This window comes from Pteronotus mesoamericanus, unplaced genomic scaffold (assembly GCF_021234165.1).
Source record: "Pteronotus mesoamericanus isolate MK-2021 breed Mesoamerican mustached bat unplaced genomic scaffold, CSHL_Meso_final contig_40, whole genome shotgun sequence".
Lineage (NCBI taxonomy): Eukaryota > Metazoa > Chordata > Mammalia > Chiroptera > Mormoopidae > Pteronotus > Pteronotus mesoamericanus.
In genome coordinates, this window is record NW_026555150.1 from 4106843 (window position 1) to 4121236 (window position 14394).

General features: G+C 40.0%; 1 protein-coding gene across 1 annotated transcript in view; it reads right to left on the reverse strand.

Moving 5' to 3' along the window:
- Positions 1-14394, reverse strand: part of TENM1 (teneurin transmembrane protein 1) — a 368853-nt gene that overhangs the window by 150713 nt on the left and 203746 nt on the right. The window contains exon 11 of the mRNA XM_054576998.1: positions 10899-11115. Within this exon, the coding sequence (XP_054432973.1) occupies positions 10899-11115 (217 nt within the window). The remainder of the gene's footprint in view (positions 1-10898; positions 11116-14394) is intronic.

A 14394-nucleotide genomic window follows, 5' to 3' on the forward strand; every position in this document is an offset into this window, starting at 1 on the left:
CTAGGACTCTAGGACAGGTGGTGCTATTGAAAATGCAGATAGCTTTTTAAGCAGAATTATTTTCCTCATGGCTAGTGATGTTTCAAGTAAAACAAAATGGGGGCACTCACCCTGAGGTAGGGTGGCTATTTTCCCATCTGCCCTGGTAATTGCTTGTCAAAAGTAGGCTTGCTTTGGATGCCTGAGATCCCCAAAGTAATGGGAAAAAGATCAAGTGTTTTGAAGCAATAAGAAAACTGACGACACAGTCACATTTTCAGGACTAAGTGCCAGTTTCCTTCATTTAGACACATGTTTATTTTTGTCGAGAATTTGAATCCTGAAATATTTGTCCTGTAAGCCCTTGCAACTCTTAAATAGTCTCAAGTTTCTTTTCGTTTTTTTTTTAGTTTGTTTTTGCCTGTAGTACACATTACGCAAATGGTTTACCTTTGTAATCAGCCTTATGGGGATTTGGTGGCCTCATTAACCTTTCCCTTTCACTTCTCTGTGAGTCTGCCCTTCAAATAACGGAGTCATTAAATACAGGGAAAGTCTGTCTTGTTGACTCTGGGCTGACCATGGATGACTCTTCCCTTCACAGAGGCAAAAAGCTGGCCTAACTCTGTCCACACTGGTTCTAGCTCTGGCTTGCTAGTAATCACCATTACGGCTTTTCCTAAGAAAAGGAATTACTCTTGGTCTCATTTGCTCCTTGTGGGAAGTGAAAATAATAGTTCCTCCCTGTCCTATCCTCAATCACTTTACAAAGACACTGTAACGATAAAGTAACCCAATAAAAAGATTGCCTTTTGCCCTGGCTGGCTAGCTCAGTTGGTTAGAGCATCGTTCCAATACACCAAGGTTGCGGGTTCGACCCCTGGTCAGGGCACATACAAGACTCAACCAATGGGTGCATGGATGGATGGAACAACAGGTTGAGTCTCTCTCTCTCTCATCAAGAAATAAATTTTAAAAATAACATTAAAAAATTGCCTTTGGAACTGACTTTTCAAATTATATTCAATTACATACCTTGATTTTCATTAGGTATATATAATATAGGTATATATTTGTATAAATATTTATTAAGCACACGAGTCAGGTGCTGTGCCAGGTAATTTCCTTATCTTATTTCATTTAATATCAGTTAATATCAGGATATAATCCTGAGTTGGTACAACCATTAGCCCTGTCCGAGAGGTTAAAAAATTGCTCAAGATAACACAGCTAAGTAAGTGGTAGAGTGGTGGAAGGCTTTTGGCCTGGACTCTACAGGGCCTGAACTGTACACAGATCTTTCTTAAGATGTAAAAAATGTGGCCCCGAATGAAAAAAAAAGTGCTCACCTACAAAGATGGTGCCATCCAGAGGACATCTTGCAGACTTTCTATGTGTAGGGTGTGTAGTGGAGATGAGCTACAATGTATCACTCATCCTTTTTTCCCCAAACAGGCATTAATTCTGCCCTCTCTAGGGATACATTTAGATGATAGACCCAGCTAGAGACACTGCAAGCAAACTATATGGCGAAGTAGTAGGTAATAAGGATTTGAGCCTTTCAAATTTCAATCCTAATTGAGCAGGAAGATGGATAAAATATTAAGAAGTACCTGTTCACACTGAGATAAGTTGTAGATAGCTACTGGTATTACTAATCACAATTATTAAGCATGTCAGAACATCTGAGTTTCAAAATATCACGAATAATCAACTGAATTGCTTTTTAAAGATTTGTTCTCTGGTTTCTTTTTATTCTTCTTTGCTTAAAAGTATCTGCAAAGAAGTGAAAGCCACACATTCTTTCTTTTTGGTACCTTTAGGTGTTGACTGCTGATTTCAGGAGCTAGTCAGCACTATAAATCTTGGAACATTCAGCACTTTGTAATGTTTTAAATGCGTCTTGAACATGTGTTTCCTGAACTTTAGCATTAGAAAAAGTAGTTGTCTGAAAATCAGGAGATCCCATCTTCACACACGTAACACCTTTCATATAAACGAGATCAAAGTGCTTTATTAGCAAGTAGCAACCATCTCACTTCCCACTTAGGACAACTTCAGAAGCGAAAAGCAAAGGCAGTTGCTCAGGAAAAGCAACATGGGGAGACAAACAGAATCACAAGGAACCATGGCTGAGCCCAGCCACGTTCGGATTCCTTTCCCGAATGCGGGCAGGTCATGTGCAGTGCATCACCTTAGAAAGAACGGGGAACACAAGATAGATTTGTGGATGCTGATGCCTTAGACAGAGCTTCCCCCGGTCCTAAGCGTATTCAATTTATTCAGCAATTGTTGCAGTGTACGTTTATCAGCCCCTTGTTGTGTACCTGCTATAATGTTTTCCACGTTCCTAGATGAAAAATACACACAAATCTGCCACTAGCAAATAGACTTGGAGGTCCTTAGCTAACAGATTCAGGAAAATGTTAAACACAAAGCATACAGATTCACATTTGCACCTCAGCAAAATCACAAATAATTACATTATAGATCTTCTGGGAGTTAACTTTCATAGGTGAAACTGGTAATTCCATGAATGTTTGTATAGTGTAATAACATTGTGTTTCCTTATAAATACTCTAAAATATAAGCTTTTCTGACTTCTTCTTTTTCATCATTCCAAATCAGTAAGTGGTTTCTATGTGTTTTAGGTTTGACACTAATTGATCAAGCTCTCTCTTCCTCTCTTTTTTTTTTCTTTTCATGACTAACTGTTTAGGGTTGTTGCCGATTTCCCTTTTTAGAGGCTATTCAGTTTGTCTGAGGTATTCAAATTTTCTCAATGCACCCCTGGAAGACAGGCACCCCATTCATTTATCATTAAAATCTAGCATAGTAACCAGTATGCAGTAATTCGTTGAATGGTTTGTCTTACCTTCCATTTCACACAATGCCGTGGAGTCTTAATTCAGAGGGCACCTAAAAGTCACTGCCGAACGGCGGCTTGTGTGACAGTCTATTGCATAAGGGTCCAGGTGGCAGTCATGCTGAGATCATCTAACATAGGGATGAAGGCTATGAGGTCTCAGCTGTAGTGTCATCTCCCAAAGAGGCTCCCCTGAACCACTCTGTCTAAAGTGGTCACTCTTTGTTCCTAACCGTTCTTTATCTCACTTGACAGTACTACCTGACATTTGCCTTTTTCATTATTGTCAGCCTTCCTCACTAGACTGTGGGGGAAGGTACCTTGTCAGCTGTAGCCCAGAGCCTAGGGCAGTGCCCATCACTGAATGAATAAATGAACCCAGTAAACATTGGAATGTTCCTCAATCTCAAGAGTGAAATGATTAATCTTTCCCAATGTGCATTATCTTGAAAGAAACTGTCAGATCTATCATTATAAATGATGCCAAAACATCGTTAATAGAAATTTTTTCATTGCAGTAAATGGGAATTTTCAAAATGATTGTTTTCCCCTTGAATTCATCTGTTTAATAAAAACATTTTAAATTGTAGAAAAATTATTTATAGCCCCAGATGTCAAAGGGTGAAACTTCTTGCAAACAGTTTTGCTTCTCACTGTCTAAATAAGCTTTGCATTTTTTTGCAAGTCGCCAATAGTCTCCTGTGTGTGTCAGTTTTAGTAGTGCTTCATGCTCACCTGAGTCAATTGGTTCCATCTCTGAGTCACTGCTGAAAACTTCCAGGTCAGTCTCACTTCTGCAATTCGTCAGCGACTTTGCCTCGTTTTCTAGAACATGTCTTGTCTTACAGCCATTTAGGCTACCTGTCTGCCCTCATCAGAGCAGTTGAACTTGGGACCCCTTAGCTGATGAACTCCAAGCTCCCTTAGAAACCTGATGTTCCATAATCCACAGAATTTATTGCCATTCGTAATTAATTTAATTATTTACGTATTTACTCGATGTTTTGATTCTCTCTGCCATGAGATGTAAGGGAGTTCAGTGAATAAGGGAACCCTATTTCTTTTGTTTACTGCCATCTGCACACTTCCTAGCACAGAATGGGTTGTCAAGAAATATTTCTTGAATAAAGGAGTGGACGCATATCCTTATCACTTTATAAAAAATGAGTTGGTATCAGGATGTTATGTTACATTAGAGATAGCAGAGGACTTTGGTATCTCTTCCAGAGGTAAAATACCCAGTTACTCTGGAAATACTAACATTTCAATAAGACAGATATTTTTTTAAAAGCAGCAATTAGTATCTGTATAGTATGGTTATTCTTTTTTATTATTTATTTATTTATTTTTAGAAAGAGGAGAAGGGAGGGAGAAAGAGGGAAACAGGAATGTGTGGTTGCCTCTCGCGCGCCCCCTACTGGGGACCTGGCCCACAATCCAAGCATGTGCCCTGACTGGGAATCGAACCGGCAACCCGCTGGTTCACAGGCCAGCAAGCAATCCACTGAGCCACCCCAGCCAGGGCTAATATGGTTATTCTTAAGTCCTCGTCTGTACTCAACATCAGCAGCTTCTGCAGCAATAACCATCTTCTTGCAACCTTCCCTGTAACCTCAGTCTTGATTCAATAACCCACTTTGCTATTCACAAGATATAAAATGGTATAAATTCCCAGCTCAGCTAAGTGCAGAAAAGCATGTTTTATTAAACAAGTTATGATAAGTAATTATGGCTGTTACCAGGTATCATGAATAATCAGGAGACTGAATCAAGATTTTATTATTGAGTGGGGTGCAATAAAGGAGAAGGAAGGCTTGGGTAAGTAAGAGTTTGCCAAGAATTGCATGCGCAAGGCATTTGTGGTACCTGAATTTGTTTGGGGTGCTCATCTGTGGTTTTCTCATGAGACAGAATAATGATACAGACCAAAGTGAGCCAGTTAACAGGAGTCTTCCCACTAACTTCCTGATATTGCTCTTTATTTTCTAATTTGTTCTCAGTTCTAAATTTTGATTACCTAGCCCACTGAAGGCAAAGAGGATTATTGCTTATACAAAGTTATAAATGATGTCAATTATGGGCAGGCTCTGACAGTGGTGACATGCCTCATAAATTTTTTAAAAAGAATACTTTCTTAATGTTATATACTCACTTCATCTTCTAAGAATTTGTTCTTGCACTATTTGGAGAATAGGAATCTTACCTTTCGTCTGGTTGTACATTTGGGAATTGACTTATATGAGGTCCTAGCATCATCTTTGCCTCTAGGCAACTAAAACGATTCTTTCCTTAGCAAATATGAGAAGAGCACTTCCATATCACTACAACTAAGCCACTCACTCGTTCATTCATTTTTCCCCCTACTTTTTGCCAGGTACTGTTTTAGGATCTGGGGATACAGTGGGATGGTAAAGATGGCCACCAATTCTTTGATACTTCTGTCATCAAGAGGTGGGGTGTATGTCCTTTCCTTTTAATCTGGGCAAGCTCTGTGACTACTTTGACTGACAGTATATAGCACAAGTTTAACTGTTAAAACATCTGGACCCAGGCCTTAAGGGACTTGCCTCTTCCATTTCTTGCTCTTGGAAGACTCCCTCTCAGAGCCGTGATCCACAATATAAAAGCTTGGACAAACCCAAGGTTGGCTGCCATGCCAATGTGAAGCCCACGTAAGGAGGCTGCTATAGAAAGAGTGATTCCTGGCTGTTATCAAGCTGATCCAGCCCCCGGCTGTGTAAGCTATCCCAGCCGAGAGCCCAAACATCATGGAGAAAAGACAAGCCATCCTGGCTCTACCCCTTCTCAATTTCTCACCCACAGAATCACAAAATATAAAAATAAACATTGTTTTAATCCATCATGTTTTAGTTTGCTATACAGTGACAATCAAAACAAGGAGAGAACAAATCAGACTTGGTCTTTGTCCTCACAGAACTTAAGAGTAAGCAGTTAAGACAATTCCAAGCTACCATATTTTGCCATATATAATGCACACCATATTTTGGGCCCAAACTTTCACTGGAAAAAAATCTTTTATTTTAATGTTTTAACTCAATTTTTTATTTCTTTACATTTAGAAACAAAATCAATTATTGGCCCTGGCTGGTGTGGCTCAGTGGATTGAGTGCCGGCCTGCGAACCGAAGGTTTATGGGTTTGATTCCCAGTCAGGGCACATGCCTGGGTTGTGGGCCAGGTCCCCAGTGAGGGGTGCATGAGAGGCAACCACACACTGATGTTTCTCTCCCTCTCTTTCTCCCTCCGTTGCCCTCTTTCTAAAAATAAATAAAAAAATAAAATCTAAAAAAAATAATTGTATTCCGGGGTATTATTTTGCGTATGGATATTGCTATTGCTTTTTAGAGTTACACTTTTAACACACAGGCATAAATAAATTAATTAAGAACTTTTATATAGATAGAGAATTAGTACTACCCATGTATAATGTGCATCCTTATTTTTCCCTCAAAAATTTGGGCAGAAGAGTATGCACCATGCGTGGCAAAATACAGTAATATTGTACATCCTGGTGTGGTATAAGAAATTGAAATGCAGCAGCTTAAGAGAAACTATGTAGAAGAAATATATCATCTTGTTTATCCTCTCCATCTTGTAGCTCATTAACAGTGCTGTTATATGCTTAGTGCTGTATGGAGTTTGGTCCCAACTGTAGAACTTTTCAACTGAGGGTAGGCATTCTACCAGGAGTGGGCACAAGAGGCTGCCACGATTCCACCCAGCAGTGTTGCTGCAAATTTGCAGATCTTTAATTTGTTCTTAAAATTTATTCTAAGTGATGAACATAATAGTCAGATGCTTCTCAACATACACATCCTTCCCATAGAAAGTGAATGCTTTGCTTTTACTATGATGGGGCCTGGATTATCTGAAGTCATGATTGATGGGACGTAAGATTACTAAAGGTTAAAACCCACTGTCCTGGGGGAGCTTTTTAGTCTAAGGGCGAGGCAGAGTGTACACTGACTTACTTACAAGGTGTACACAGGTACCCAAGTAAACTAATGGCGAAAATATCATTTCATCAGTGTGATTTCTACAATAGTTCATGTTTAGTGCAAACTTTTTTCTCTTCTTAAATCAATATAGTAAAGGTTCCAAAATTCAGTAAAAGGTTAAGATTGGATTTTTTAAATACTTTCAGGGAAATAGAGCAGAAAGAAAAAATCCAAACATTTGAGGTCTTTCCAAGGAATGCTGTAGAAGCTGTGTAGTCCAGACATTACAAACTCAAATGCTACCAAAGCCAGGCATGACGCTGAAAACGAGGGAAGTGAGCCAGGTGTCAGGGCAACAGCAAATAGTGAGCCAGAGGGGCAGCTGGGTCTCAGCTCCAGGGCGCCTATGCCATGCCCATGGGCCCAAAGAGACCAAACTTTGTAAATTTTCAGGAGAAGGAAGACATTCCAATTTTTCTATTAGGTCTCCTAATTTCTAAATGTTGGGCCAAATGAAATACATCTGTGGGCTGATATTAAGCAATCTCTGATGTAGACACTTGACATGGATTGATGTGGAGATCAGCCTCTCATGGCTACAAAACAAACAAATGAGTTTGGCCAGACCTTGCTGTCAGCGGTTTCACTAACCCTGGTTGGATTTTGTTTTTTAAATGCACTTCTCCATTAGTGATGGCGAGTGAAATGTCTGGCTTTGCAAATTACTACTGTCATTTAGTTTAATGTACTCTTGTTTTTACATATTTATAAAAACCTTTTACATTATTAATAGTGATTAAATGCTTAGACACTGAAGATCAATAATGCTTCTGTTCACCTATTTACATTATTAAAAAGTAATAAGTCATACAGAGCACGCAGAATATGTGGTTTACTTTGTAGTCATGTTTGGAGGAGATTGAAAAAAAAAAAGAAAGAAACTCAGGCTACAGGGTAAAATGTACTTAGCAAAAAACAGTAATTGAGTTGGGCTCGTTAGAGACTCCACTGTGGGCAGGGTGCATGTTCACAGCGACAGTGCACCGTCACGGGGCGCAGGGGTGCACATTCCATGTGCTTCACATGCCAATGCAGCAAATTCAGAACAAGAAAGGCTAGTCTCACTTGGATGCACAAGGATGAACAGTTCTTTAACCTTTACATGTCCTTGCAACAGTTAGTTCCCTGTATGCCACCGCGTTTAGCCCTAAGGCCTTTTGATGGTGGCAACACTCAGCAGCGAGTCATCTGTCTGGGTCATGTTTTGCCAGCAGGCAAATGAGCCCCTTGGCAATGCTTTCTTCATCTACCCACCCAGCTATCTCTCAATTACACGGCAAATGCAAACGCGCAGAGTGGTTTACCTGCTTATGGCACAGAGTGTTCTAGATCTGTGTGAGGAGAACCACCCCACAGTCAGGGATGCTTTAGGGCCATAAGTCTTTTCAAGGTCCACCAGCCTAGCCTTCTAGGTAGCCAAAGTGGCTCAACCGAGTGTTCTGAGTCCGTTCTCAGTATCAATCTGCTTGGGTTCAAATCTTAACTGTGACACTCAGTGGTTGTAAGCTGGGGCAAAAGACATACCTGGCATCTCAGTTCTTGTTTTCTCACCTGAAACACGGGGACAGTAACACTGTCTACCATACAGTTGTTTTTGTATGATTAAATGAGATAACGCACGCAAAAACTTAGTGCGAGACCTGATGCATAATAAGTGCTCCGTAACAATTTACATGCAGCAGAAGGCCTACTTTACCAGTCATTCAACGGTATTCTTCTACCAAGAGGAAGTTCGTTAGCACGAGTTTGAAGTTTATAAATAATGCCATTGAAATGTATTAAATTGAACTGTATTTTTAAACATCACTTGGTATCCAAATTTCTTGTGTTGACCCAGATGCCATTTGTCTAGTAAAAATTAGATCCAAGTCACCAGTGCTTATTTAAGGACAAGTGGAAATTGGGCAGCTGTGGTATAATGGAAAGGTTACAAAATTTACTACACTCCAAACTTGCTGGCATTGGCAAGTTATTTATTCTCTGTGAACCTCAGTTTCCTCATATATAAAATACACCAATTCATATTCACAGAAATATTGTGAGGTTAAAAGAAAATAATGCATGTTTGAGCGCTCTGCAAACCAACATGTACTATGTAGAAGTAAGAGCTCGTGACTATTATTATTTACATACATGATCGGAGTTGGATATATTTTACCCAGAGTAACACTGCATGTGTTGATTTTTAGAGGAAATATATTTAGACTGCTTGTCCTGAACTATTTTCCTTGGAAAAGGCCCGCACCTCTTCTGACAGATTAGATATGTCTGTAATAACTGAGACCACTGGCTGGAGGAGACCTGTCATTCTGAATTCAAATGTGACTTGTAGAGCCAAATGATAACTTGGAACATTTTACAAAAGAATGGAGAAAACTCATCAAACCAGGAGGAGGAGAAGGGCATTAACCACCACCGCAAGTAATAGGTTTGTTCGCTCTGTGAGCGGATGGCGAGCGCTGCTGAAGCATGAAGCTGAACGGCAGGGGTTGAAGTTTCTTCTCACTTTTCGAAGTTTATTGCTCAAACGCCCTGCTCTGGGTCATAATGACTTGTCTCTTGTCTCTCTCAGGCCCTGACTTTCTCACTTTACTTGTGTTCAGTGAGTCTTTTAATATAGCTCCATGTCATGGAGGTTGTTATTTCTTTCAGTTTTTTCTTTTTGGACTGACTTCTCCCTAAACATGGACAAAGCTACAGAGCAGATGACCTACCATTACCTTATATAAGAAAATGGGATTCATGGCTGTTTCCTGCTCCTTTTGTTCCTCTGGTGTACAATAAAGAAGTCTCTACAACTTAAATAATTACTTTGACTGTAGCCCACTAGAAAGTTTCCCCAGAGTTGTTATTGAGCTGGGAGAAATGCTTCAAAACGGGAACAGCTGAGCCTCTTGGAAGAAGGCACGCTTTGTCTAGATCCCCTGGAAGGAAAGGCCTTTATTATAATGGCCTGACATTTCAGTCTGGGGTTCTGTCAGAGACCTAAAAGGTCAGAACTGCACAATAATAAAAATAATGAGTAAGTTTTACGTTTCCATAGCAGTTCTAGTACACAATCTGTGGGAAGGACACAGAGTATTTTAAATTTCCATGCATACTTTTCCTCCTTTTTCTTCTGTGTGGAGGTCAAAAGTGACTTTTAGTTTTCTTAGATTGTCACTGATGTCGATATAACCTCTTGGCTGAGTTTTCCTGGGGGCTGATAGCACCGACTAGGATGTAACTGAGTGGGTGAGGTGTGGACAGAAGCTCCTGGACAAATAGTTTCCACATTTATTTTCGAAATTCCTGTTTGCAATAGTGTAGAAGCTAGTGAAATATCAGCTGGTGGAATGAACAATGGAGGACAAATTTAAGAGACTAGAAATGTTGACTTCAGTGACTTACTTATATCTAGTGTTAATTAGTAAAATATGTCATTGCTGAAGATGAAGCCATGAATAACAATGAGCAAATTCATGTTATTGCACTTCAAATAAGCAATTAAAAAAATTTTTCACCTAACGAATTGCACTTTGGTCTCAGGTCTTTAGTGACAACTCGTGCATTTGAACTTTCATAGAAGACAGGTTTTCACAAGTCTTCCATTTCACATTAGAAAGTCCAATTTACCCAGCTCTTTCAAATGGAAAAAAAATTACATCATGGAATAAAACTTAAAGTTTAGCTCTTGAAATTCAAGGTGTTTTCAAAGGATCAATGCAGAAGCTCAACAATGAGTTTGCAAATTATACTTCCACCTGTTTTCGTCATTAAAAGACACATCAACAAATAATACTATAAATAATACACATTGTGTGTGTGTGTGTGTGCGCGCACGCGTGTATATCTTATGTGATACAGAATCTCCAGAAATGAGTTCTCTCCCGTAACTAATCAGTAAGGACTTGGGCATTCCAGACAAGTCTAAAAAAGATCAATGTGGACTGGGTGGAATGAGAAGTAACATGATCTTTAGAACACATCTCCCTTTCACAGTTCAGGACAAACATGACCACTGTTCATTAAAGAATAAAATAAATATACATATACCTGCTGTCAAATGAAATCTCTGGGGGGATGACATGAGTGCTGTCCTTGCCAATGAGGAACTTGATTCGATCGTAGAAGAGTCTTGAAGTGTGCTGAGAGGAGAGGGGCTGGCTTTGCTGAATGAGGTCGAGAGGGTCTGGTGAGCCCTGACAGAGAGGACTTACATAACAGTTGCTTTGTTGACAACAATCGGGGTCCACGCAGTCGGTCAAACCATCTGAAAAAAAGAGTGTTGAAATTTAGCTTCAAAAGAAGCAACATAGTTTAAGATGGGCACAAATGGAGAAAGACGTAGAATACAGCCAAAGAGCACTATCCATATTTGAGTTTAGAATCTGTTCAATTCCATTTCGAATGAATTATCACTCACTCTGAGTTTATATGGCAAATCAGTAAAATTCAAAGTGTTTTGTTCATAAATCTTCCTTTCCTGAATTTTCTAGCATTTGGAAGCTGTATTATACATTGTTCAGCGTTTGGATAGAGTATCTGTTAGATAGCACTTTTTAGAAGTTTCCTTTTTCTTCAGCAAGATCGTCCTCCGGGCTAGCAACTCTCTCTTATAATTATTTTAAATTTCTCACACCATGCACAAGTATGAGAAAACAATTAACAAATGCTTGCCAACCTGAATTTGTTGGTATTTTTATAAAATTCTCTAATATTTTTATCTATTGGTATTTCTCAAAATAGATATCGGTACTCTCACGGTGACCAAGTGTCTAGAGCAGGGCAGTGATTTTCAAATGTGTAATCAGTTACCTGGGATTTTATTAAGGATGCCTATTCTGGAGCCCTGCCTATTGAATCTGAGAGTTTCCTCAGAGCTCAGCATTATGCATACTTAATCTGGGTGATTCTGAAGCACACTAATGTTTCAGAAGTGCTTTTTAAGGAATTTGTAGAGGCAACCAGAGCTTCCTTGTTCCTAATAACAGTTACAGATTTGATGCAAACACCAACAAACCTCAGGTATATGAATGTGATGAATCATTCTCTTTCATTCCCTAGGCCTTCACCATTTACTTAGATTCCTGAATCTAGTTATCCCAAGGAGGGGGGGGGGGAAATAACATAAAGGACTTCATTCTTTTTTTAAACAGCATTCAGTGTGTAGTTTTAAAAAGGATTTTGTTTGTTTATTTTTAGAGAGAGAGAAACATCGAGGTGAGAGAGAGACATTGATGTGAGCGAGAAACATCAATCGGTTGCCTCTTGCACACATCACGACCAGGGACTGAACCCACAACCTGGGCATGTGCCCTCACCAGGAATTGTGCCGGCAACCTTTCACTTGGCAGAACAATTCCCAACCGACTGAGCCACACCGGTCAGGGCTGGGCTGCGTTCTTTGCTAGAGGAAAGATGTGGGGCACAGGAGCTATGGGAGAAGGGGAAACCACTGAGAATATAATAGGTGCAAGAAACTGTATCAGGTGCTTGGGGGAAGCAAAGAGTTTTATAAAAAGATCCTTTTCCTGTTTTCAGGAGCTCAGAGCTTACTAGGAGGATTAGGTATCTAAAATAGCTCGCTTATACTAGTTAAAAATGCAGGAAGTGTTGTAAGAGAGTTACACACAAAGAGAACGAGTTAGAGTGATTAAGTGAGCATTCCGGACTCTTCCTTCCACACCCAGTAAGAAAAAAACAAGTCCTTCCAAGGTCCTTAAAGCAGACAAGTGGCTCTAATTTAGATGTTTAACAAGAGTAAATATAGAGATGCTAATCTCCTTGGAATGCCATGGAACAGGGAGGTTCGGATGGAGCACAGGCTCCTAAGGCTGATGATGAAAGTTCCTGGCACTGGTTTCATGCAGCTCCTGTGCTTGCTCTCTCTGCCTCACAGGGCTGCTCCCGCCGAGCCAGAGGGCGATGTACCACAGCTGGGGGCAATGAAAGCCAGGAACACCAAGAGAGTAGGCTTTTGGAACAATAGCCCTAGGGCACCCGGGAAATATTTTTCCCCACATGCGGTCCTTTCAAATTCCCTGTACCGTAGACACTACTTTGATTTAAAATGCAGTTTGCTTCTTTCTTGCCTTGCCTGTTTGTTCAGGGTATTTCTGCCGTGATTTCCACTTCTCTGCATACATATTTCTTTTTCACTGACGACTGCTGTGGATTCGTTTCAGTGAGAAGTCCCCTTCTGTACTCCTTTCTCTCCTCATTCAGCAAATTATATTAACAGATTTTCTATAGATCTTAGAGGCCACCGCCACCCCTCTCACCAATCCGCTGTTCTCAGTCTCCTATTAGCACATTACCTCTTAACTCTGCTAATTAAACATCTGCATGCACTGAAAAGCTGGCAAAAATATCAGGCTGATTGAAAGAGTTCTCTGATGTTTGAAATTGGTGCACAATAAACCGCACAATGAAAAACTGCTTTTTGAATGGGCCGTCACGTTTATCTCTCAATTGGTAACAAATGCACTAGTAATAATCAGATTGGGCAGTCACAGGTTTCAACCTGTCAACCACACAATTCTAATTTATTTTTGAAAAGAAATAGATTTGAAATAAATAGCAATGCCCACATGATTTTCAAAACTGGATTCTAAACTAAACACAAAATTGGGACTCACATTCTCATCTAGTTATGTGCTATAAATTCCAAGCTAATGGTTCATATTTAATAATTGCCTATGATGCACGGGCGACCCTCTAAGACCTCTGTTTTCTGAGGGAACAGCAAGACTTCTGTTGAATGTAGAAAGGCTATAAGCAAAGCAGACCAATAATAGCATGAACCCAAATAATGCTTCCTAGGTAAGCCTAATACACGGGCAAAGACCTGCTTACCAATTATCACACTGGATAACAGCTCATACAGTATGTCTAGACTGTTACAAAGAAGTGCAAATGACAGTCACACTGCACGTGTGGGTTTCTTTCGGCTATTAACGGTTCTTTTATTATCCCGAAATGGAAGCTGTGGCACCCTCCTGACAGCCAGGCTCAGGGTGTCAGATATGGGCATATCAAATGTTAACTAATTTTACTTTTAGGGCCTGTTCCCTTTAAAAATAAAAGCTATCCAGAAAGAGGGAGGTTACATGGTCTTAAAGGACTAAACATGGCATTCGCTGATTCCAGCTTTGCCCAGTAGTCCGGGATTATGCCAACTGGCCCAGTTGGGGCTGATGAAGATCAAGGGCCCTGGTCTCTCCTGGACACGATCCAGTCGTTCCCTATTAAATTTTCACCTACTACATGTATGCCCTTGGTTGAAAGGAGGATTGGACAAAGGAATATCTGCGATATATGGAAAACCCCTGTTTTCCTAATCCTTAAAATAAATTTGAAAATAGACGTCTTTTCAGGAGCAGCGCCCATATTATCGCCTTGATAAAAATGGACAGCTAGGTCATGGTAGGGTATCCGAAAGGATTTGGAAACATGTATAAATTCGTTCACATTTGCCGGGTATGACACTAGGTATTTCCACAAGTATTATTCCAACTACTCCCTGCAAAAACCCTGTTCGCTAAACATT